General features: G+C 59.8%; 2 protein-coding genes across 5 annotated transcripts in view; one reads left to right on the top strand and one right to left on the bottom strand.

Moving 5' to 3' along the window:
- Flrt1 (fibronectin leucine rich transmembrane protein 1) overlaps window positions 1–25,319 on the top strand; it is a 92,394-nt gene extending 67,075 nt beyond the window's left edge. For all 3 annotated transcript variants that reach the window (XM_046445408.2, XM_046445409.2, XM_046445410.2), the window contains 2 exons: window positions 7,688–8,623; window positions 19,093–25,319. In XM_046445408.2, the coding sequence (XP_046301364.1) occupies window positions 19,142–21,166 (2,025 nt within the window). In that variant the 5' untranslated portion in view covers window positions 7,688–8,623; window positions 19,093–19,141 and the 3' untranslated portion in view covers window positions 21,167–25,319. The remainder of the gene's footprint in view (window positions 1–7,687; window positions 8,624–19,092) is intronic.
- The window catches only part of Macrod1 (mono-ADP ribosylhydrolase 1), a 138,672-nt gene that overhangs the window by 79,793 nt on the left and 33,524 nt on the right, over window positions 1–25,355 (bottom strand). The gene's annotated exons all lie outside the window — the stretch shown is intronic.

Raw genomic sequence — 25,355 nt, 5'->3', positions numbered from 1 at the left:
TCCTCTGGACCTGGAGTACCAAGGACAGGGTCTGCCCTCTGTCCTGTGCTGGGCTGAATGTCTGTGGGCACTTCTCACCTGCATCTTGTGGAGCCCAGAACCCAACAGTGTTCCTGCTTGATGTGACCCGGGCGGAGGCAGGGAGGGGGCGGTATGGATATCACCTTCATTGTGTGGTCTATTCCTCCTTTAATGCAGCCTATCCAGGAACGAGGGCCAGGTGTTCCTCTGTATCTGGAAGAGTCAGCCATCTTGCTCCACAGAGAAGGCCAGGCTGAGAGAGAGCAGAGTGCAGGGGGCCTCAGTGGCCCAGAAAAGAAGCTGGGGGCAGAGGGGGGTCAGGGAAGTCTGCCTGGAGGAGAGGACAGTTGTCAGAGCCGAGTGGTAGGTGCCCGGAGTGAAGGTCTTTTTATTCAGGGCCTCATGCACGCGAGGCAAATGCTGTCTGTACCCTGAGCCACATCCCTGGCCCTGAAGACCTCTGGGTTCCCTGGTCCTGCTGTCTAGTTACTCACATCCTGGGACAGAGCCCCCAGAAGCCACCCACGCAGAGACAGCATGGAGACAGGCTCAGGAAGGCCCCCTCACAGGCCTCCCAGTGCTGGGCCTCCTCTCCCAGGGGTCAGCTCGTCCTCCGCCCCCCATCACAGTGTTGTGGGCTGCCCAGGGGGTCCACGGAAACGGAAGTCACAGCCAGGTCAGGCCCAGGAGGGGCTGCAGCCCAGTGCCCCCTCCCTGGCCTGCACCCTCCGAGGGCCTGCAGCAGCCGTCGGGATGGGGCAGGGCCGGGCCCTGGCACCGCAGGCTCGAAGGTGCCTCGTTAGCTGCTGCTTCAAAGAGGTTCATTATGAACAAAGCGACGGCGGATCTTTTCCCTTTTCCTTCTCTCCTTAAAGCAGGCGCCCAGCTGAAAGGGAAGCCACCGTGAGAGGCCATAAGGAAACCCCAAGGAAAGGCCATGCCATGCCGGGAAGACCGAAGCCCCGTCCCCCCGGGCTGGCTGGGTTATTTACTTAAAAATCCTCTCCTCCCCTCCCCCGCTCAGCCGGCCCCTGGGCTGGCTGTAAGTCCTTTTGAAGTGTTACAACCATTTTCTCCTCTTTCAATTAACAACAAGAAAAGGAACTAATAGCTTCCTGGGCTACTCGCTGTAAATATTAACACAGCCTGGCCCTCTGCTGCTCTCCAGGGCCGAGGTGCGCTGTCGGGAAGGAGCGCGGGTGGGCGATTTCCAACACACAGGCGAAAATCCCCTGGCACGGGCTTCTGACGGTGCAGGGAAATGGGAGCGCTGGGGGGCGGGGAGCTGGGCGAGGGGCCCGTCCCCAGGCTGGCACAGCAGTGCGGAAGGAAGCAGAGAAACGAGGCTGTGGGCGGACACTTCCGGAGGGAGAGGCAGCGCCCTCCATCTACACCTGGGTCGCCTGCACACAGCTGGAGCGTGGCCCAGCTGTGGCTTTGAGTGTGGTTGGTGGCAGACATCTGAGGACTGGCCGCTGAGGGGCAGGGTGCTGATGGTCCCCAGGGGTGCACACTGGGCCCCCCAGCACCAGCACAGAGCCCCTGGGGAGGCTGGAAGTCTGGGGTCCCAACCTGCATTGGGGAATTGGAGGCTGGGGGGGCAAGGCCGGCAGAGAAAGGGAGCAGACACCCTGTGCAGGGGCTGGGTTCCCTGAAACCCCTTCAGCCTTCTCCAGGGAAGCCTCTGTGACTATGGCCCTCTCCCCGTGCCTGTTAGCCCTGAGACACATCCTGTGGTGGCCAGCTAAGTGCCCCCCAAACATCTGTTTGAGAGCAACAGTGCTCTACCTGCTGTGGCGCACACCTGTGGTCCCAGAGACTTTGGAGGCTGAGGCAGGAGGATTGTAAGATCAAGGCTAGCCTCAGAAACTTAGCAAGACCCTATCTCAAAATTAAAAATATAAAGGTCGGGATGTGGCTCAGTGGTAGAGTGCCCTGGGTTCAACCCCTGGTACCAAGCAAAAGCTGCCGCGTGCGGACAGCACAGGCCTGTCTCGCAGCCAGGGCTGCCAGGGACTTGTGCAGGGGCCTCAGCCCAGGCAGCCAGAGGGGGCCAGGCCTGCCTCCTCTAAGGGGCCAGCTAAGGCCGCCACAGCAGGGCAGGGCAGGGCGGGCAGGTCACGAAGCCAGCAAGATTGCCGGCAGAAGCTGCCTACTTTACTGAAATCCAAAGTCGTGACCTTGGCTGGTGGCACCAGACACATCATCACAGGCTCCCTCTAGGCTCCTTGCAGACCCTCCTGGTGAGGTCGGAGGATGAGCTGCCTCCCTCCTGGGAGCCCCAGGCAGAGGCCCAGGCCACCTTCTGGGCCTAGAGTCACTGAGGGCAAAGGAGCAGGCCAGGGGAGGGCTACCGCGCCCACACCACGTGCACAGCCCCCTTGGGGTCTCCTCCTCCAGAGGCCGAGGACAGCCGCCTGTCCCTCCGTGAGCCCGGGAGGAGTGCACACTGCCCTGGGCCAGCCCTACGTGGTGCCCACTCTCCTCTCGCCCGGGCTTGGAGGAGGTTTCAAAGGCAGGAGAGCCCTCAGATGCGCTCCCCTGCCCCCCGCCGCCCAGGGGTGATGTTCTAGATCCCCTGCATGGTGGGGGCAGCACCTGCAGACTTGGGGCCTCGGCTCCACCTGGGGCCTGGCAGAAGGAGGACTCTGAGCCCAGCAATGCAGGGCCCCATGGGATGGGAAGCTGGCAAGTGGCCGCCTACCGTCCATCCCCATGTGACCTGGCCCAGCACTAGGGGACAGGAGTGAAGTCCCAGGCCAAGAAGGGAAGGAGGGACCAAGGAAGGAAAAGGAGGGAGACAGGAAGGTCCATTCAGTGGCCGAAGTCCCGTGTCATGTCCTTCAGAGCGACCATGGCCCAGGAGAGGCCTAGGGGCCCCAGAACTCTCATCTGCGCTGAGCCCTGCCCCATCGCCCATTTCCCCAGCATCTGTCTCTGAGGGCGGGCGCTGGCAAGGGTCCAGGCTGCTGGCTGGGCAGTGTGGGCTCCCACGGCCACCCACGGCCACCCACGGCCAGCTGCCACACTCGTCCGCATGCCCATCGCCCACTGTCCTTGGAAGTCTGGGTGTCGTCAGGAAACTGTCTAATTAGCAGAGTGGAGGTTCACACCGCCTAAGCAGCCTCTTGCCTCCGCCCCTCAGAGCTGCCCAGCCAGGCCCCGGGGCCAGGGATGGAGGGGGCAGGGAGACTCGGCTCACAGGAGCCTCCTGCTGCCTGCCGCTGCTCCAAGCCCATGACCTGCTCCAGCTGCCCAGGGACTGTGGGCCACAGCTCAGGGCCAGGCTGGGAGCCCCACAGCCGGCCAACTCTCCACAATGCTCCCAGAGGCACTCAATTGCCCTCCAGTGAAAAGGATGGGGTCCACTTGGCCCGCAGGCCTGTCTTCAGGGAGAACCACAGAAGCTCCCAAGTCACTCAAGAGGAGACAGTTCAGCCCTGCCTGGGCACCCTTGGAGGCTCCCCACTCCCCTCAGTATGAAAACCAGGCCCCTCAGCACCGCCTGCAAAGCTCCCCCAAGACCAGGCTCCCCTCTCCCACTTCAGCTCAGTGATTTGGCTCTGGGTCCGTCCGCCTGCCCAACGTACCCCGCCCCGCTTTGCACACGCTGTTCCCTTGGCCTGAAATACTCTTCCCATCATTTCCCATCACGCTGACCTCGTTCCAGGAGCCATCCCAGTCCCGAATGCAAAAGCCTTCCCTGGCGTGCGGCCCCAGCCCCAGCCCTCTGCCCCTGCTGCCCTCCGGGGACAGGAGCATGACCGGGGGCACTGGCATTAGGGAGGAGCAACCACTCTCGGTGATGGGGCGGAAAGAACAGGCCCTGTGGCTGGCTGTCCTGGCGGGGGGAGTCAGCAGCCACGGAACAAACTCCGGGTCTGATCACAAAGGGCCTTTTCATCTATAAAGGTCAGATTCGGATGCTGACCTCAGCCTGGAAGTCCAAATGAAAGCGCACCGGGTCTCTCGGCTCGCTCCCGCAGCGACCTGCCGACGAGGATCTAAACTCTGCCCCCTTCAACTCGGGGCAGCTCTGCCCAGGGAGGGGCTGACACCTTGATCACTTCAAATGCCGCTCTGCTAGGTCACCCGCCACAAAGCCCCTCTGGGCATCCAGCGGCACATCCCAGGCATCTGATTAATGACATGCACAGATAAATCTGTCCCCAAGAGCTATAGGTGGAAACCAAACAGGAGGGCTAATTGCTAATCTAGGACTGGTATCAGGGAGCGGCCTTGCTGGAGGCAGCCAGGAACTGTAAAGCTGAAGACCGTCTCCACTCTGGAGGGAAGCCCTGGCCGCCAAAGGTGGGCACAGCTCTGGAAGGAGGACGGGTGGCCAAGAGGGACACCTGGGGCCATGTCTGTCCCACTTTGCATTGCCACTGAGCTCATGTGAGTCTGAGGACCCCAGACCACAGCAACGTCTTCCCCAGGACGTCTCCTGGGACGTCCCCCACAGGCTGGGCAAGGTGGCGCCCTTGTGTGTCTCAGGCCAGACTCCTGCAAGTGGGGGCTTTCCCGTGAGGCTGCAGCCTCCTGGAGTACAGGGGCTCCTCTCGGGATCCCCAGTGTCTTGTACAGTGCCTGGAGCATGACTGGACTCAGCCTATTATTGCTAAGTGGGTGGAGAGCTGGATGGACGGGTGGATGGACAGAAGAACGGAGGGAGGCAGGGCTGGGGGCTGCCTGGGGGGCCTCGGTGCCGTTAGCTCTGTCGCCTGGGCCTGGAGCTGCAGGGGGAGGGGCTGCTCTGGGAGTCTGGAGCACCAGCTTTTCTGCAGGTCAAGGTTGTATAATCTGGGACATGTCCCTTTCCACCTTGTCAGCCTGCACCATGAGGTGGTCCTCCCTATTCTGCCAGCTGTGTTGGGCTGTCCCAGGCTCAGAGGAGATAGCAAAGCAGAAATTACTGGAACAGGGTAAGGTGCACGTTTCCCTGTGGGGAATGGACGGGCAGATCTGGCCAAAATGCAAAACGAGGTGCAGATCTGCGGGACTGGGGGCTTGGCTGGCTTCTTTCCTTCTTCTTCTTCTTCTTCTTTTTTTTTGAACCCAGCAGGGCTTAGCCACTGAGCCACATCCCCAGCTTTTATTTGTATTTTATTTAGACAGGGTCTCGTGAGTTGCTTAGGGCCATGCTAACTGGCTGAGGCTGGCTTTGAACTCAGGATCCTCCTGCCTCAGCCTCCCAAGCCACTGGGATCATAGGCATGTGCCACCTGGCCCAGTTTGCTCTTTCCTTTCAAATTTCTTTTAATGCAACTGTGATGTTGTTGTTAGTAACAAAATAAAATTGTGTAAGCATGTCAGAAAAAGAGGGGGGGTGTTTTTTGGTGCAGAGACCTGGAGCCTGTGGGAACAGAGAAGGCCCAGGTAAGAGGGGCTCCACAGAGCTGTCACCTCTCCAGAGTCTAAAGAGGCCCCCATTCCTGATCCCTTGGGACCCCATGGGTCCTTTTGTCCTTGGCTGACCCAACTGATCATGCGGCAAGTCTGCCCAGAGCCGTGAGCTTTGCCGCTGTGGCTTTACCAACCCAGTAAGCTGTGGGTGCTGGGGCTCTGGCGGAGGCGTCTGCCAGGCAGACACATTTACATATGTATTCCTGGGCCGCATTGGTTCAGTGAATGCAGGTGGCCACTGATGATCGTCATTATGCCGCCACACGTGGGGAGAGCCACAGCGCTGCCCAGAGCTCATGCTTCCCAACCACTGCCAGCCAGGCTCACTTGGAAAGCCCATGCACCTCCCACGCCCACGTGGCCCCACTCACCCATGGTGGGGACCTCCAGGAGCCCAGTATCTGCACACCAGGGTTACCAGGAGGCTTGGCAGGATGCGGGGGATGGGTGGGGGGCCAGCAGGGAAGGCTGACCAGGGTGTGCAAAGCTGGACAGGCCCACCCAGAGCCTGGCTCAGACCCTTGGTTTTCGAAATGAGGAAGCAGAATGAGAGTTTGCTGGGTGCACTTATTAAGCACCTTCTGTGTGCACGGTACGGAGCCAGGTGCTGGAAGATCCAGTCTTACATCCTCCCTTGAAGCCAGGGAGCTCACTTCCTGTGCTATGTCACTGCAATCATGCTTAGTGGGGCCACGTGCCTGGAGAGGGAAGGTGGCGATATCGCAGGGAGGGAGGGAGGGAGGGTGACCTTTGAGAGGATGCTCATGGGAGGGGAGCAGCAAAGGGATGGGCCTGTGTTAGGAGATGTCCACGGGTGGGCTGTGCAGGGCCAGGCCCTGGGAGGCCCTGGAGGACTTCCCAGTGTGCCTGTCCCCAGAGCCCTGGGTGGCGCTAAGGGGGAACATACCTGAGCCGCCTCCTTCCTGGATTTGCCATCTCAAAGGCAGAGGGTGGTTTGTGTCTGTCGTGGGGAGGCGGCTGGAGTTTCTGGGCTCCCAGGACTCCATCTGCACGTACTAAGGCCCAGTCGCCCCACCCCCACCCCAGCGACAAAACAATTTCCTGGCCTGGCCAAGGAGGCAGGTGACCTCATTGGACTCTTTCCACCTCTCGCTTTCCCAGAGAAATTACAATTTATAATTGGATGAATCGCACCGGTGGGGACAGCATGAGAGCTCGTACTGCAGTCTCCTGCCCTCCCTGGGGCCCCGGCCACCTGCCCACCTCACCTGCAGTGCTGGCCAGGCCTGGCCACTCAGGATTCCCCCCACAAAGCCTGCTGGCCTCAGGCCTCCTGCCACCTGTCTCCAGAAGCCCCGCCTTACCTTGGCAGCCCCCTCGCCCTGACACGCGTTCGTGCCCCGTGTTCCCGGCCGGCGGTGTACTCATGAGCAGCCACCTGGGGTATGGTGCCTGGGTGCCTGGTTTTTGTTTGTAATCGACCCTAGACAATGAGCATTTCTCAAATCAGCCACCTCTGGCCCCAAAAAGAAAAGCCCCCAGAGGCAGCTGAGCCCCTCTGGATCTGATTTAAACCAGCGCTTCTGCTCTCAGATGTGTCATGAAAGCCCTTTTCCAAAGCGGGGGGCCCCGGGGGGAACTGGACACTGAGGCCCAGGCCTTTCACACGCCACGCTAATGAGGAGTGGCGTGGGGGGCTCTGGTTTTGTTTTAGGATTCCCAAGAACAGCCTGTCCTGACCCTGGGTCTCTGCAAAAGGGCAGAGCAGTGGAATTGTGCAGGACTGACCCCACCTAAGAGATGGGGTGGCCTGACACCAGCAGCCAGGGACACCAAGACCTACTTCCCAGATCCCCGGTGATCCTACTTCCCAGTCGGAAAAGCAGCTTGTTCTGGAAGCCTGGGCTGTAGTGGTCCAGTTGGAGCCTTTGAATGACATTTACCAAGAGGGGCAGGTGCTGGGGAAACAGCCAGCCCTGGGCTGGGCGGGTGGCCCTGCTCTTCCCATTCCTTCTGCCCCAGGGAAAAGGAAACCAGGTAGCTCTAAGGAAGGGCCCTGGGCCTTATCTTGGTTTGGAAAGAGATGGGAGATGCGGAACAGTGATCCCAGTAGGTCCCTGGCTCCTAGGGAAGTGACATTCAAGAAAACAGGCTCTGGGCTGGGGGTGTTGCTCAGAGGGAAATTATTTGCCTGGACTGTGCCAGGCCCTGGGTCTGCAGCCCAGGCTGCCCCCACCCTGCAAGTGGTACCGCCGGGCCTCGCCTCCTTGGGCCTGATGGCTTGTGTTGTTTTTGGCAGGTGAGGAGGCAGGGAGTCGGTGAGAAGGACTCTTCTTTGGAAGACAAGACCAGGGAGTGAAGCTGGAATAGCCCCCCCCAAGCAAGAGAAGCTTCTCCACAAACAGGGGCAGCCAAGCGAGACCGAGCCCCCTGCAGCCCAAAGCATCTTTCCAAGCAGGGCCCGTGGGGCCTGACAGCTCAGGGGCCCAGTCAGCGGCTCAGGCCGTGAACGTCTGAACTCCTCGGTGGGGGGGCGGCCCCTCCCTCCCTGGAGGCCAGCCTGAGTGGCAGGAATCCCGATTCTTTGGAGAGCGGCTTCCTCTCAGCTCTGTCACGCAAGAACGCTCTCTGCACCAACCCATTCTGCCAAGTGACTTAAAGGGATTTAAAAAAGAAAAAAAAAATGTGGTAAAGAAAAAGGGGGTAAAAGCCACGCAGCCGCCTTTCAGAGGAGGTGGCCGCCTGCAGACAAAGGGCAAAAGTTGAAAGAGGGCCGTGGAAGTGATGGAAGTGACAGGCAGCCAGGCTGCTCCCCGGATGGGCACCGGTCGGTAGGGCATGCCCCAGGAGCAGGAGGTCAGAACGCCCGCAGGCCCCGCCCGGGAGCCCCCCAGGCCGCGGGGCTGCCCCTGTGCACTCCGAGTGCACGACCCTTGCTGCAGGAGGAGCCAGCGGCGCCCCAGGTCGAGGACCACAAGGATGCTGCCTGGGACCTGCAGCCTTGCCTGAACTGGGCAGGGGAGCCCGGAAGTCAGAGGCACAGGGTCCCTCTCCGCGTCCCCACGTGCCGCAGCAGCACTGCCCACCACCCAGGTCTGCAGGCTATAACCAGAGCGGGCTTGGCCTGTCGGGGCCCTGGGGCAGGAATGTGAGAGCAGCCCGCTGCCCAGCCCTCAGGAGCCCCTGGAGCAAGACCCCAGTCGTACCACAGGCTCCAGTGACAGCCGTGAAGGAGGTAAGACGGAGGGAGGTGGAGGTGGAAGGGCCCAGGATGGCCCTCAGAGGTGCCCAAGGGTTCCTCATGCCTAGAGAGGGCACAAGACAGCTGGGCCCCCTCCTCTAAAGGCCCCCGTCCTGACCAGGTCACACAGGGCATCTCAGCAGAGCACCCGGGTCTGGGGCTCCGTTGCGCCTGCCACAATTTTACAAAACATGGGGCTTCTGCTTGCTCAGGCAGGAAAGATGTGCTACCTCATCGCAGGGAGGCCTTGTCGTGGGTTAGGGAAGGAGCTTTGGGGACCAAGGCCACTGCCTTGGCACCTGTTACCCTTGAACTGGAGGATGGCCACAAGACCTGTCCCTCTGGGCCTGCCCCTGCTCTGACTGGACAGACCCAGGGTGGACCCATCCAAAGCTGTCGCCCGGCTTCTATTGGCCGGACATCATCTGCTCTGACTTCCAGTGCTGGCCCTTGGTTGGTGAGAGGAGCAAGCTGAGGCCCAGAGACAAGCAGTGAGTGCCCCAGGGTCACACAGAAGGTTCTGAGCGCTCCCTCTTTAGATCTGAAGTGGCCTGGGCGGGGCCTGCTCCCCCTGGGCGGGGCCTGCTCCCCTGGGCGGGGCCTGCTTCCCTGGGCGGGGCCTGCTCCTCTGGCTCCCAGAGGCAGGAGGGAGGGCGGCCACGCCTCCACAAACACACATCCCAGGCAACCTCAAGCAGCGGCGCCCTGGGCAGGGCAGGGAAGCCCCAATTCATTACCAAGATGGAAAATGACACTTCCCTGCGCTCTGCCCCAGGAGAGGGGCTGATTTATGACTGCGCCAGGGCCTGGGACATCCGTCAGCGCGGCGCGGCGCACGCCGGCTGCGGGGGCATTAATAGCCGTGTTATTAGCCACCGGCGTGAAGGATGCCCTGCGGATGGGCTATTTGCTGTTATTTATTATGAAGGCGCGCCAGCCCGGCAGGCAGTAGGGCCGTGGCGGTGAGCCCCAGCGCGCCCCTGCCCCCGTCCACTCCCCAGCCCACATCACATCCCTTCCGCCGGCCCAGCACTGGTCCCTACCCTCTCCGGGGCAATTCCCGCTGGGGAGGCCGAGCCAGACGGGGGGCAGCTGCTGTCCCCAGGCCTGCTGCCCAAGTACTGATGGTGAAGCTGCTGGCTGGCTCGGAGGCTTCCCTGCTCCAGCGGCAGAGGCACAAAAAGGACCAGAATGGGTTGCGGGGCCGGACACACTTGGGCTGGGCCCTGGCCTTCAGGTGTGAGCCGTGTGACCTCAGGCAGGTCCCTTCTCCCCTGTGTGCTTAAGGGACTGAGACCCTGAGGGGCAGTGGCCAGCTGGGAAAGGACACTGCCAACACTACCCCACCTGAGTCCACAGGGTAAAAGGTGTCTCCTGACCTGCTCGAGGTGGGAAACAGCCCCACGAGACCATCTTGAGTTGGGACGCTGCCCACCATCACCCTTCCTGGGCCAAACCCCTGGGAAAGGATTTGATTTGGCACCTGTTACCCTTGCCAAGGCTGGAGGTGGCCGCCGGGGAGGGCTGTGCTGGGCCTGGCCCTCCCACACTCTGGGCCTCAGTCTTTCCTCATCTGTAGAACACAGACTACCGCTGAGTCCTTTTTGCTCCCAGATTCCGCGCTCCTGGGGCTGGGGTCCCCCATGGTGTGCATCTGTGGGTGGGCAGGAGGGGGAAGAGGCCTTCAAGCTGGGAAGGTGGGCCCAGGTCAGGAGCCTGAGACGCCCCTGTAGCCAGCCACCTGGGGTGGTGAGCAGGTCTTCATGGGTTTGCTCCCTGCAGAGCCGAGCCAGGGGAAGGTGGGTGCGAAGGTGCTGGGTGGTGATTCTAGGGAGGCCCAGGCTCGTGCCGGGTTCTTCGTGGCCTACTGCACAATTTAGACTAAGCCCTTTGCCTGTCTGGGTGGCTGTGACAAGGGTCACGGTGACTTCCCTTGTAGACCTGAGGACGGTGCCTCCCTCTTTCGTCCGCTCTACCCAGTCAGTCCCGGGTTCTAGGTGCTAGGGCCTCGATCATTGGTTCAGTGGATGTTTCAGGGCCCCTTCATGCCAGGGAGGAGCCAGACGATCCACTGGGGACAAAGAAACTGGTGGTAAATAAACAGGGGGGTCCTGTTAGGAGCAGGACAGTAGTCCTGCCTGTCAGGGACACCCAGGGTTCCTGAGAGGCCTCAGCTTCCAGGGATCCTCTGACTCCGGATCAGGAAGCCTTAGTCACCAGCGGTGTTTCCTGCCCACGAGCTTCTGTGGTTCCCTTGCTGTGGCCCAGGATCCTGCTGGTGGCAGAGGAGCCAACAACACAGACCCTCTGGCCACCCCACCCTGGTCTTGGCACTGCCCTGCCTTCCTTCTACCTAGCCCCCCACAAAATAAATGCCCATCGACTCTCCTCCCGCTGACCCTCCACTGGGCTTTCCTTCTGCTTCCCAGGGGGATGAGTCTCAGTGTAGGCAGGCGAGCGTCAGGTGGGAGCGCCCGATTAAATGATGCTGAGGCAGAAACAAAGTTACACGTGTCTCCTTTCATCGCCACTACCCCTTCCGGCCCGAAGAGCTGAATATTGAACAGTGTCATCAATATAATTAACCTCCTAAGACACAACGTTAAAGTCTGGTTTTTTGAAGCCATCCGTGTTCTCTGAGGCCCAGGAAGCCCGCCTCTGGGCACCGGCCCCACCCCGATGGCCCAGGCGGGCTAGGGCACGGGCTGCGCCTATCTAGTAGATTTGCATACCTGTCTACAATTACCGCCAACATAACAGCTGATGCATAATGCATGCAGCTGGAAATTAGAAAAATAATTAACTTTAGGTTTTAAAAGGATCCCCACCCCCACCCCACCGCATCCCCAATGCTGGGTGGCACTACTGGACAGGCGCCGGAAGTGAAGTTGGGGGGATGGGTGAAGATGGCTAGCACCTGCAGGTGACAGAGTTAGAAGGTCCTTGAGGGGCATACATCTGGCCCACTGTCATGAGGGAATGCCACTATGGGCCTGTGGGCCCTGGGCCTGATGAGGACCTGGGAAAGGCCCTCTAACAGTCTTGGCTCCCCTGTCTGGCCCGCTAGCACCTGTACCTGGGGAGGTGCCACCACCTAGGGCTGGTGACTGTGGCTCCCTCACTGAGTCACCTTATCTTATGCTCTGAAGAGCCTGGGGAAGTTGATCATTTATGGTCCCATTGTACAGAGGACCTGGGACTGGAGGCCACCTCTCAGCAGGCCCAGCAGCTGCACAGATCCCTGGCTGGCCGCCAGGCTACTCACCTTCCTAGGAGAGGGCCTTCCTGGGAGGGTGGGGAGAGGACGCCCCCCAGGCCGCCCTGAGCACCAGGCTGCTGCGGGCCCCTTCCCTCCGTCTAGCTGACAGCTGAGCCCCCAGGACAGCTGCTGGCGGGGAGAGGGCCCTGGGGTCTGAGCAGTCCAGGCCAACACCAGGCCACTGCCAAGGGCTGGCCAGCAGGGTTGGCAGAGAAGGCGCAGTGCCTGACGGGCCAGTGTGAAGGAGTGAGGTGGCGAGAGGTGGCCTCCAGCCTCCTCTCCGCAGCTTCAAAGCCTCACCGTCATGAGCACGTGTTTATTTTCCTACCAAAATGTTGAGGGGGCCGGATGCTCGCCCTGGCTTCCCAGGACAGCCTGCTGGCCCCCCCCCCTGCTCAGCAGCGGCCCCAGAGGGTCTTGTGCACCCTGAGCGCAGCTGCAGGAGCTGCGAAGGACACTGGAGAGAGGAGAGGACCAGGCCTCAGGGTTTAATGGGGGGGCACCACGTCACAGAGGTAGGTGAGAGTGCTGTGGGTTCAGGAGGGGCCCCGACATTCGAGGCAGCATGCTCAGGGAAGGCTGAGGCCTGGAGGGAGGGAGGGCGGGACTGGGCTGTGTGGAGAGGGAAAGAGGAGCATTGCCCAGGCCAGGTGTATAGGGAACTTCAGGCACCAAGGGAGGCCCCCACGTGGGGGGCACTATGGAGAAGGAGGGCCACATGTCAGGTGCCACCCCAGTGTCTGGAACACGTGGGCTTCTCAGCTTGCCCTGAGTGCTCTGAGCCCCTCTCCCATCTGTCTGCAGGACCATGTGTGGGGAAAGGCCTGGCAGAGGCCAGCCCAGGCTCCTGGCACTGGAGTGGACTCAGGCCTCTGGGTTGGGCTCCCCTGACCAGGGCGTCCACCCGCAACACCCCCAGCATGGGGAGCCCCAGGCATTACTGGCAAGAAGTGAGCGCCCAGCGCCTCCTGTGCCCAGGCCACCGGCTGCCTCAGGGGCTGGGTATCCTCCCCACTCCGCTCCTGCCCTGGCCTCCTTCTGAGGAAAAGGCACATGGGAGCTGCCCGGAGCCCGGCTCAGAGGAGGCCCTGGGCTCTTCCTGGGTGCAGAAGCTCCCCTTCCAAACCAGTCAGGGCCTGGGCCTCGTGCACCACCTAACACCCCGCCATCACCACCCTCCCAGGATGGTGATGGTGGTGCCTCCACAACATGGCACCAGTGAGGCCCGAGAGCCGGGGCGGGGACGCCACCTGTGGACCCTGCTCCTAGGACCTCCTGCTCTTTTCTAGTTCCCACGTCTCCTTCCTGGGGCCAGTGAACCTAGAATTCCCTGTTTCCTATGGGGACCCGCATCAGGAGGTCCCCGGATGAGCTGCCTTCACTGGTAAACAAGGACAGCCTGGCTTCCTGCAGGAGTGCGCCGCTGTCCCCCCAGGCCAGCAGAGTAGGTGTCCAGGGGGCTCACCCCGACTCCCTGGGGCCTCTGCCAGTCCCGGCTTGGCAGGATTTGGGGAAGACGACAGAGCAGGAGCCTGGAAGCCAGGGGTGACAACTGGGTACCCATCCAGTTGGTGGACAGTGACAGGTGCTGCCAGACCCTGCTGCTCCAGGCAGGGGGTACAGGAGCGGAGTGGGCCAGCCGCAGCCCACAGAGCTTCATGAGGGGGCAGTGGAGTCAAGGCCTGGGGCAGAATGAGGTGGCCTGTGGGGACAAGGGGAAGGGTAATGATGGCCCAGGAGCAGAAACAGCATGTGCAAAGGGCCCAGGGGCGCTGCTGGAGGCAGTGTGGCACGTCAGAATTCCAGGGGTTCCAAGAAAAGAGCCCAACCGTGGGCCGCAGGTCCCTCCCCACCCTGGGCCTAGGCAGCCTCCCACAGGGGCTGGGGCCACACGGGAGGGCCTGGTGCTGCTGGGACCAGCTGCTGGCTCTGTGTGGCCCAGACTTGGGGTCACTGTTTCCAACTCAGTGGGGGAGGGTATTGCCAATGGGGAGCATGCCCATTGTCAAGTAGGAGCAGGTCGGTGAAGAAGGGGCCCCACAGACTAGCCCCATGTGCCCATGAGCAGGTAGGGGGCAGCCAGAGAACCAGAGCAGCTTTTAATCTATGCGTCAAGGACACACAGGCTGCATTACAAGGAGCTTCTGGGAGTATCAACTCATCGTCCTCTCATTTGTAAGTTTCCGATGTATAGATGAGGAAACTGCAGCTCAGAGGGTGCAACCAAGGTGTGCAAAACCACACAGCCTGTTAAGTGGCAGAGGCAGGACTTGAACCCAGAATTGTCTATCCTGGAAAGTGGCGGGAGCCAGCAACAGATAGAGCACCAAGCATGAAGTACAGCCCCCCTCAGCCAAGGCGGACCTCCAGCCTAAGTCATCTGCGGCTCCCCTCCTCCACCACCAGTGGCACACAGCTGTCAGTCACACGGCCGGCAGGTCATAACTCACACCTCAGTGGAGTCTGCCGGATCTGCACGACGATGACAGGTGATCCCGTAAAAGATGGGCCATTTACCAGGTTTAATTTGATGGCCACATAAACTACCAAACACACAACAAGAAGGAATCGCCCGGGCAGTTAAGGGCTCCTTGGCGAGGTGCCACCTGCTGACGCCCTCCCCTCCCCAGGCTCCCCTGTTCCTGGAGCCCCAGGGCTCACTCTCCAGGCTGGCCCTGGGGACGGGGGCGGCAGGGGAGACTCTGGCCAAGATGGATGAGCCGGCAGACGGAGGAGCGGAAAGGCCTTGGGTCCCTGCCTCCCGCGCGTCCCGGTTATCCATCACGCATCTCTGAAAGGTGCAATTTAGACTCTATTATGACGCCGGGGCCTCTGGAGGCTCAAGACCGTGGCCACGAGCTGAGCGGGTGCCAGGAACAGATGTCCATGCCAGAGAATGTGGGTTGGCCTTGGCCTTGGCCTTAATAAGTCTGCCCCGCCACGGCCAAGGGCAGAAGCCACGGGGTCCCTCACGCCAGACTCAGCAGTGACAGAACAGGGAGGGTGTGTGTCCTCGGGCCAGGTGCAGGGGCCTGGGCAGCAGTGCTCAGACATGATCCCAGAGACCAGGATAGGTGGCCTTTGAGTGGGTCTGGGTCTTCCTGGCTCCAGGCCCCACTGCCCGCCCGCCTTCCCAACTCATAAGCCCCCGGGACAGGTTCCACGCCCCTCGTGGTCCTGGCTCTTTACCCAAAGGGGAGCTGGCAGCCTGGGCGGGCTGTGACCCTGGACAGGCCCCTTAGCTCAGAGCCCCAGCCTGGTCCCTTGCAAAACAGAACCAAAGACCTGTGTGAAGGTGACGGTCAGGCAAGGTGCCCCCCCTGGGCCTTTGCACCTGTCACCAGGGAAGAGGGAGCAGGCAAGGCCCGGGCCACATGCCATCTTCTGCTTCAAGACTGTCCTCTGCCGTGACCTGGTGGGTGCCCTTCTAGTCCCAGAGGCAATGAGAGGTGAGGGCTGGGTGCCCACGTGTCCATCTGCTCTGCTGACACCACAGGCTGAGCAGGCAGGAGGCACCGCAGAGCCCTCAGCTCCGGCCCCGCTCGCCACCACTGTCCCAGGGCAGGCGGGGACTCGTCCCCAGCAGAGCACTCTGGTCAAGCCCTGAGGTCCCACAGTGAGAGAGGCCTAGGGTGGAGTCCAGGCTCCACCACCCCCTGCCAGGGACAGGGCCAAGTCTCACATGCCTCAGTTTCCTCGTCTACACAATGGGCCCAGGGGACACAGCAGCAAAGAAGACACAAAGTTGCTGGGTTGTGGCACTGCCTCCTAGGCGAGGACTTTTTTTTTTTTTTTTTTTTTGTACCAGGGATTGAACTCAGGGGCACTCGACCGCTGAGCCACATCCCCAGCCCTTTTTTATTTTTTATTTTGAGACAGGGTCTTGCTAAGTTGTTTAGGTCCTTGCCAAGTTGCTGAGGCTGGCTTTGAACTTGTGATCCTCCTGCCTCCGCCTCCTGAGTTGCTGGCCTTGCATGGGCACCACCACACCAGGCTCCCGTGGGGTCTTAGAGGGCTTTGGGGGGGGGGGCGGTGACATGAGGACTTTTCCAGGTGACTCTGGGTGCCCAGGAGGGCAGAAGGGGCTGGAGAACAGGGGGCAAGGCTTGGATCAGAGGGAGTTAGGAGAAGGAAGGGGTCAGAGACCGGCTTGGGAGTCAGGGCCTCCTGGGTCACCAAGGAAACAGACAACAGAGACGTTGGTAGCTTTCCACACCACACAGAGCAGGGAGCTCAGGGAAGGGGGGGCTGGGCTCTGTGTTCGGGAAGCCAAGGCCAATCCCCAGTCTCCAGAGATGTGAGCAGGGGCCACTGGGGTCCTGGCTGCCTGGTCTGGGCTGGGGCTTCTTCGCCCTCCAGCTCTGGGGCAGGCCCTGCACCCTGCACGCCCCTCCCTCGCCCTCAGTTGCTTCCAGACAGGACCTGAACTGGGTCCACCTCATAGACAAAGCTCTACGCCACCAAGGCCCTAAGAGGGGACCATGCATACGCCAGGGCCAGGCGGGAGCTCTGCTGGCCTGGCCAAGTGGAAGTCCATGTGGACACCAGAGGAGCCTAAGGGTGCAAGGACAGCTCAGGGCCTGCTCCCTCCCATGCTGGGTGGTCACTAAAGCCAAGCCACACAGGGCCACAGGGCCACAGGACCTGCCTTTAACACCACAGTTTGGCCAGGGGCATGAAAACACTAAGCGCCCACAGCACACCACACTCAGAGCTGCGAGCCCAGCAATGAGGGGCTGCGGCCTGTGACCCAGAGAGCCGGGCCTCCCCTTCACGTCTCAAGCGGCCTTGAGCAAGTCGACATCTCTAAACTTTGGCTTTCTCACCTGTTAAATGTGAATAAGAAGGGCACGGGGGCCGGGATGTGGCTCACCGTGGCAGAACACCTGCCTAGCATGGGCAAGGTCCTGGGTTCGATTCCCAGTATTGACAGAAAAACAAAACAAAACAAACAAAAAAACCCACTGATTTCACGTTTGCTGGGAGAATTAAATGACTTAAAAATTCAGAAAGATCTAAACAAAGTCTGTATTATAGTGTGAGCTACTGTGCCCACAGAATGGGGCCCCAAGGAGCTGGCACATGGTAAATGCTCAGTAAGGTGTGACGGATGGATGGATAGAAGCATGGACGATGGATCAGTGGGCAAGTGGATGGGTGGACAGAGAGTGGGTGGATATGGTGGATTGCTGGATGTGTGGATGGACTGGCAGATGGAAGCATGGACAAGTGGGTGGATGGAGCAGAGGACGCTCTCGCTGGGATACTTGGAGGACTTAGCAGAACTGGGTCCTGGACGGTGAAGATGAGTTTGCAGGGTGGAGAGAGTAGCCGGCCAGGAACAGACAGGGTTGGCCTGGTAGGGGAACAAGACACTCAGTCACTGTGGCACGAGCAAGGTGCTGGCTCTCCTCCACCCTCTGGGCGGCCCTCCCAGGCTGGAGGCTTGGCTCAGGCCTGAGAAGCCATCATGTCCCACCATGGAAAGTCTCACGACCCCGGAGTTTCCCAGTAGACCTTTGCCAGCTGTACAGAGACGCCTACCCTACTGAGACGGAAAGATATTTTCTCTTAATTGATTTTTTTTACCACTATGAACAGTAAAATAATATGAGAAAAATCTACGCCGCAATTTTTCCATTTGTGAAAACTGGAATTACACCTTGCTGACAATTCCCTCAGCGTGCAGACGCCGCCTCCCTGCTTATTTGTCTCATTCCTGTAAATGCAAGAAAGCTGATATATATATATATATATATATATATATATAGAGAGAGAGAGAGAGAGAGAGAAATCTAGATAGGCATAGACACTTTTTTTTTCTTTTCTGAAGAGCTGAAAGTTTGGGGATGGGGAAGGGGCAAGGTGTGGAATGAGTTCCCACTCAGCACAGAATGCGGGGCCCGGGAAGGCGCCTCTGTAACAAGTGATTTCTGTAAATACACAAGAAAGCCGCTCTGCTGACACCTTCTCTTTCTGTCTATAAAGTGTACGAGCGACAAGCAGGAGAAGGTGTTTTGCCACCAGACAATGAAGCTCGGCGCTCGCCACCCACCAGTAACGAAGCTGCCAGGTCCCAGCGACACCCCCTGCGAGCTCTTTCAAAAGCTTTCCCTTCAGACCCTGGGCGCTCTCCATTCCAGGGGGAAACGGTGGCTCCAAGTCCACACAGCATGCCCCGAGTCCACCCCTCCACACTGACCGGCACCTTTAGCAGGGTCCATAAAAGTGGCTTAGCATGAAATCTTGAGAGAGGCCCGGCTGCAGCCTGGCGGCTGGGACTAACCTCCCCCAAGCCTCCCGGTGACACCCGGGAGCAGAAAGTGCCAGTTTAGCTCCTGGAAGGGGATGTTGCGTTAGCCGATATTACTGAGCCCAGCCTCAGCCAGAGAGCCCACCTGGGCCTTTTTTTTTTTTTTTTTTTTTTTTTTTTATTCTCTTTTTCCTCTCAAAAATACTGAAAAATTAGCTGGTGCTATAACGCAAACCCATAATCCCAACAATATGGGAGGCTGAGGCAGCAGGATCTCCAAATCAAGGACAGCCTCAGAAACTTAGCAAGACCCTGTCTCAAAAAAAAAGGGGGGGAGAGAGGGGGAGTTAGGAATGTAGCTGGGTAGTAGAGCACCCCTGGATTTAGTCTCCAGAAAAATAAATCCCACAAAATAAAATTAATTACTGAAAAATTAGTTACAAACATTAGTATTCTTACCCAATACTCCCTCATTGTCCAAACCACATAAATCAGAGCCAATTAAGTGTGAGATGGGCATACATGAACAGATTTAAAAAACAGTAGCACCTATGGGGAGTTTTCTCAGCATCAAACTGAGCAGGTGAGAGCAAAGGAGTGCCAACTCAGAAATCCAGTCATCCTTGAGTGTAAGGGACATTAGGAGACTAAGTATAGCTAACCAATTACATTCAACCTAATTTCACCAGAGGCCCTGGTTCTAATTGTATTGGGGGCTGTATGAAAACATTTGGAAAACCCAACCAAAGGAATAGCGAATGGGTAAGAAGGAAGTCCCTGAAGGGCCCAAGACTTAGCTGAATACTCCCCACCTGGGCCTTAAGCCTGGCGTGGCGCTGCCGGACGAACTTCGATGACCCCTCGGCAGCAGGCAGCTGGGCACACCACTCCTTTCTCAGGCTGCTGTCATTGTCTTGTGTCCTCCTGTCACCTGTCTTGTGTTCTCTGCAGGTGTTGAGGCTCCAGGTGAGGTGGGGCCCGGCTCCCCCAGCCGTCCACCATGGTGGTGGCACACCCTGCTGCCACCGCCACGACCACACCTGCCACCACCGTCACGGCCACGGTTGTGATGACTACGGCCACCATGGACCTGCGGGACTGGCTGTTCCTCTGCTACGGGCTGATCGCCTTCCTGACGGAGGTCATCGACAGCACCACCTGTCCCTCTGTGTGCCGCTGTGACAATGGCTTCATCTACTGCAACGACCGGGGGCTCACCTCCATCCCCGCAGACATCCCCGACGACGCCACCACCCTGTACCTGCAGAACAACCAGATCAACAACGCGGGCATCCCCCAGGACCTCAAGACCAAGGCCAACGTGCAGGTCATCTACCTGTACGAGAACGACCTGGACGAGTTCCCCATCAACCTGCCCCGGTCCCTGCGCGAGCTGCACCTGCAGGACAACAACGTGCGCACCATCGCCCGGGACTCCCTGGCCCGCATCCCGCTGCTGGAGAAGCTGCACCTGGACGACAACTCCGTGTCCACCGTCAGCATCGAGGAGGACGCGTTTGCCGACAGCAAACAGCTCAAGCTGCTCTTCCTGAGCCGGAACCACCTGAGCAGCATCCCCTCGGGGCTGCCCCACACGCTGGAGGAGCTGCGGCTGGACGACAACCGCATCTCCACCATCCCGCTGCACGCCTTCAAGGGCCTCAACAGCCTGCGGCGCCTGGTGCTGGACGGCAACCTGCTGGCCAACCAGCGCATCGCCGACGACACCTTCAGCCGCCTGCAGAACCTCACGGAGCTCTCGCTGGTGCGCAACTCCCTGGCCGCCCCGCCCCTCAACCTGCCCAGCGCCCACCTGCAGAAGCTCTACCTGCAGGACAACGCCATCAGCCACATCCCCTACAACACGCTGGCCAAGATGCGCGAGCTGGAGCGGCTGGACCTGTCCAACAACAACCTCACCACGCTGCCCCGTGGCCTGTTCGACGACCTGGGGAACCTGGCACAGCTGCTGCTCCGGAACAACCCCTGGTTCTGCGGCTGCAACCTCATGTGGCTGCGGGACTGGGTGAAGGCGCGGGCCGCCGTGGTCAACGTGCGGGGCCTCATGTGCCAGGGCCCCGAGAAGGTCCGCGGCATGGCCATCAAGGACATCACCAGCGAGATGGACGAGTGCTTTGAGACAGGGTCGCAGAGTGGGGCGGCCAACGCGGCGGCCAAGACCACGGCCAGCAACCACGCCTCCGCCACCACGCCCCAGGGCTCCCTCTTCACCCTCAAGGCCAAGAGGCCTGGGCTGCGCCTCCCCGACTCCAACATCGACTACCCCATGGCCACGGGTGACGGTGCCAAGACCCTGGTCATCCAGGTGAAGCCCCTGACGGCTGACTCCATCCGCATCACGTGGAAGGCCACGCTCCCTGCCTCCTCCTTCCGGCTCAGCTGGCTGCGCTTGGGCCACAGCCCGGCCGTAGGCTCCATCACAGAGACCCTGGTGCAGGGGGACAAGACCGAGTACCTGCTGACAGCCCTGGAGCCTAAGTCCACCTACATCATCTGCATGGTCACCATGGAGACCAGCAATACCTACGCGGCCGACGAGACGCCGGTGTGTGCCAAGGCAGAGACGGCCGACAGCTACCGCCCCACCACCACGCTCAACCAGGAGCAGAACGCCGGCCCCGTGGCAGGCCTACCCCTGGCCGGCATCATCGGTGGGGCCGTGGCTCTCGTCTTCCTCTTCCTGGTCCTGGGGGCCATCTGCTGGTACGTGCACCGGGCTGGTGAGCTGCTGACCCGGGACAGGGCCTACCACCGAGGCAGCCGCAAGAAGGACGACTATATGGAGTCGGGGACCAAGAAGGACAACTCCATTCTGGAAATCCGTGGCCCGGGGCTGCAAATGCTGCCCATCAACCCTTACCGCGCCAAAGAGGAGTACGTGGTCCATACCATCTTCCCCTCCAACGGCAGCAGCCTCTGCAAGGGCACGCACACCATCGGCTACGGCACCACGCGGGGCTACCGGGAAGGCGGCATCCCCGACATAGACTACTCCTACACCTGAGGCCGGCTCCCCCAGCCCCAGCCCAGCCCTGTCCCCAAGGCCGACAGGGGTGGTGACAGGCTCCGCCCAGCCCGCTGCAACCCGAGAGCAAGGAAGAGAAGGTCCATGATGACCGTCTGGCAGAAGGCCAAGTTTGGGGAGGGTCATTGATTTTGTAGAACACGACAGTGAAAAAAAAAATTTTTTTTTTTCTCTAAAGAATAGAAGGCAGGAGGGGATTCCGCGTTGCTGGAGAGTGACTTACATCGCGTCGCGCCAGTTGGGGAAGGGAAGGCTAACGACGATAACTGCAGAAAGGGTTGGGCTGGGGATTTTTTTTCCTGAACTGGGAAGATACTACCTGTGCAACGTCTGTGGACACCTCGCGCTCTGTTCAGGGCAGTCACAAAAGAACCGTCAGGGAGAAGCAGCTGATCCGAAGCCCGCATGCAGCGATTCTACGGCCAGCCCCTCGCTGGCCACGATGTGATGGAAGGATTTTGGGACCCCCACAAAGGAGACGGGGGAAGAAGAGATCTTTCGCTATGGAGATATTGTCCTGAAACCTCTTCCCTGGTTCTTCCCATGCCATTTCCCTTACAGATTTGCAGAAATACGGCATCTTCCACTGCGTTCTTGGAACAGTTAATGTAGTCGATTAAAAAAAAAAAATCCAGCTTTTTTTTTTCCCATGCTGAATGTTCTTCAGCTCCATGCAGCATACTCCGTAGACGCCCTGACGGAAGCTGTAGCTTTCCCTGCCACCTGGAGGTGCGTCTGTCTGCCCGTCTATCTGTGTTGCGTCTCTCAGTCCAGATGGGTAGACAGAGCCGCATAGACTGTCCTTAAAGTCCTTCTTGGGTCAGTTCTTACCATTTCCTGAGACAATAGAATTGCAAAAATGTTGCTTTCTCCTAGAAATCATTGAGTAAGTAAAACCACGTGTTGGGGATGGGTGTAGGTGGAGGGGGGAGCCTCAGCCTGGGTGGAGGGTATTGCTGTTTCCAGAGGCAGAGGCATGTGTCCCAGTGGGGTGGGTGAGGGAGGAGCTGGGCACGGGGACCTGCATTTCCATTCCATCTCAGTGTGGCCAGAGCTGGGCCACGCTCCTTCCTGATACAGAGAAAAGCCTTCTTGGTCTGCCAGGACCCTCATCTCCCCTCTTTTCCCCCGCAATAGATGTAGTCATCTCAATAGCGTTTCCTACGTGCTTCCTCCTGGGGCAGGTCATTAGTGCAGGGACTGATAGCTAATATAAAATCAGCTGACTGGATCTATTAGTTTCCACGGCTGCACAAACAAAGCCCAGAAAAAGAACATTTTCAGAAAATCACTGGGAGACATCAGCCTCCACACCTGGGGCTCTGTTCTCGGGAATGAGAGACCAGATCTCTTTTTAAAAATGCCAGCCTCCAAAAAGGCTCTGACGGGGCCCTCAGAAGAGCTGGGATTTCATTTCCTCCCTCTGGAAGGGATGCTGCCATCATTTATCGGCTGACAGTGTTCCGAGGTCAACACGACGATGAAGCGTGGGCAGCGGCCCTGGAGAGGAGGGAAGCGCGGCCCGGGTTCTGAGGCCTGCTGCTTCCCGTGCTCGGAAGCGTGGGTCACTGTTGGTCAAAGCGCCACTTGCCCTGCACCAGGAAAAAGGGACATCAGAGAAGAGATGCTGGCTTGAGGGCAGGAGGATGAGAGGCTTCTGGCTCCTGGCAGTGGCACCTTCAAAGGCCTCTGCCACTTTGACCAAAGCAAAGGCCGGAAGAAGAGTCCAGCAGCATTCAGAGGGCTGCCCACGACGTGCCGGGTGCTGTCCGCTCGCTGGACATCAAAAGAGCTGAGCAGCTCTTCAGCGAAGAGGTGGGGCTGAAAGAAGTGGACCCAGCCGCTGCTCCAGGGGAGGAGAATGGGGCCCAGGCTCCTGTTGCTGTCCAAGCCGTCGCCCACCAATCAGGGACCGGATCCTCCAGCCCCAGGGAGTGCCCAGGGCATGGCAGGGTTTGTTTAAGGGAGACCATTTTTGTTCCCTTTTCCTGCCTGAATCCTTTCCCACACAAGGAGGTAGGAGAGAAGCTTCCCGAGCCTTAATTTCAGGTCAGTGTGCACATCAGTCCCCGCCCCCCCCCCCCCCGCTGCAGCCAGCTGCCCCAGACGGAGGAGCCAGAGGGGACCCCCCCAACACAAATGGGAGCTCACAGGAGGGCCAGGTACATGGCACTAGCCAGGGAGATGAAGTCCCAGGGCTCTGTATTTCTGAAGCAATGCATCTTCCAGGGTCCCAGGAAAGGGTCTCGGGCCCTTCTGGCCTCCCCACTGCAGGTCCCCAAGTCACCCCTCCTGCATCTGTGAGATGGCAGTGTCAGCATGCTCTGTCCCTAGCTCACCTGGTCTCCCATCTCCTTTCCCTGCCCCAGGGAAGGCCAGGTAATCCCCCTTGATGGCCAGGAAGCCATTGAGGGGTGGCAGGTGGCCCTGCCTCTGAGAGCTACTGAGAAGGCCCTGCTCGGCAGGGAAGGAGCCCAGGGCCCAAGTGCTGGAGAGCAGCAGGTGGGTGGCAAAGCTCCCTCCCTTCCCACAGAGCAGGCCCAGGCCTGCCAGAGCCCTGCCGACTGCCCAGGCAGAGCACCCAGCCCGAGGACCACATGGGTCTGCTCCCCTGGCTGTCACACCAGGCTGGAGAGACCAGAGTCTGCCTGATGGGCCCCCACAGGAGGAGAGGCACCCCCCACCCCCAAGAGGGTACTAATGCTGGTGAAGGTGGAGACCACCCAGCCAGGGCCCTGGGCCCCCTCTAGGATCCTTTCTTGTCCTTTCTGTCCCTGACCTGCACAGTGTCCTTTCTAAGGGCAAGCCACCAAGTGTCTGCTTTGCCAGGGCCCCCAAGCCAGAGAGGGTGGCTGAAGCCAAGTCCCCTTTGGAGCCCCGTCCTCACCTGGCCAACCCTTGTAAGAGGGAGGAGGGGCCTGGTGCCCAGCTCCCCGCTTAGAAGTGTGCGGTGACGACACCCCAAGGGCCCACGAAGACCTCCCTGCCGCGGGCTGCTACATGCCCCCCACCACCCTGAGCCGCGGCCTCCACCAGCCAGAACCACCTCACTGGCCCCAGCATGGACCAGTGTATGTTGTGGCATTTAGACAGGTTTCAGGTTTAAACAAAAGCAACCCCGACACATCTCTGGTTAAGTGGTTCACCCTTCATAGCAATTGACGTGGCGATTGGGATCTCTTTTCTATTACATGGCAATCTTCCTTTAAATTTCCCCTAAAAAAAAACCGGAAAGGGAAGAACAGGCGAAGGCAGCAGGCCACGTGTCATTTGCATTTTGCGAATGAGGCCTCTTGTAAGCTCAGCTCAGGCGCGGGGCCCAACGTATGGAATGCTTAAGAGCTCACTAAGAATAAAATCTATTAATTAGTCATACTCGATTCTGCAGACATGATGTGCATCAGAAGCTCCCTTTCTTCCCTTCCCGCTTCCCCCTTGCCTCGGAAGCCTGTCTTCACTAAGTGGGCTCCGCTTCCTGGCCGGCCTCCACGGTCGCCCTTCCTGCCTCCCCCACCAGGGACGGGAGGCTGGGGTTGAGGGCAGAAGCGGGGCGCTGCTCCTTCCTTGCTCTGGGCAATTTTGGCAGGGAAGGTGACCCTCACTGGAACAGGGCAGGGACTAGGAAGGGCCCAGCCCTCCTTGCCCAAGCCCACTCTGCCCTGCAAGCCGCTCTCCCACCCTCCCCAGGCCCCGAGTCCCTCCACCTTCCCCAGGGGCCCAGGAAGGAGGGAGAGGGTGCAATGGGGCAGGGTCTAGCTTCGCTCAGGAAAGCAGGGTGCTCCAAGGCCGAGTGGGGCCCCTCCCATCCACTGATTCTGGAAGGTTCTAGTTGGCCCAAGGCAGGTAGGAGAATTCCTGCAGGGTCGAGGGGTGAGTCTGAGCCTGCAGCAGGGCGTGATGGGCAGCGCTTCCAGGACCGAGGGCCACCCGGAGCCCCTCCCCCAGAGCCGGCACTGAGGAGGGGACAGAACAGGAGCTGGACCCCCTCAGGACAGCATCCCACCCTGGCCAACAGCAGCTCAAGCCCCAAAGCCAGCCCACTCCAGAAATCTGCTTCCTGCGGAACAGCCAGGAGGACGGGGCTTCTGAGCCTCTCACTTATGAAAAATACAACAAGGAAAATTGGATGCGGCAGGCGGGGAGCGGGGCGGGGGTGGGGGGAGGGAAG

Source organism: Marmota monax, unplaced genomic scaffold (assembly GCF_021218885.2).
Source record: "Marmota monax isolate L192 unplaced genomic scaffold, Marmota_monax_Labrador192_F-V1.1 WCK01_AAM20220418_F8-fsc00038, whole genome shotgun sequence".
Classification (NCBI taxonomy): Eukaryota; Metazoa; Chordata; class Mammalia; order Rodentia; family Sciuridae; genus Marmota; species Marmota monax.
Note: the sequence above shows the minus strand (reverse complement) of the source record. Positions and strands in the feature narration are given on the sequence as shown.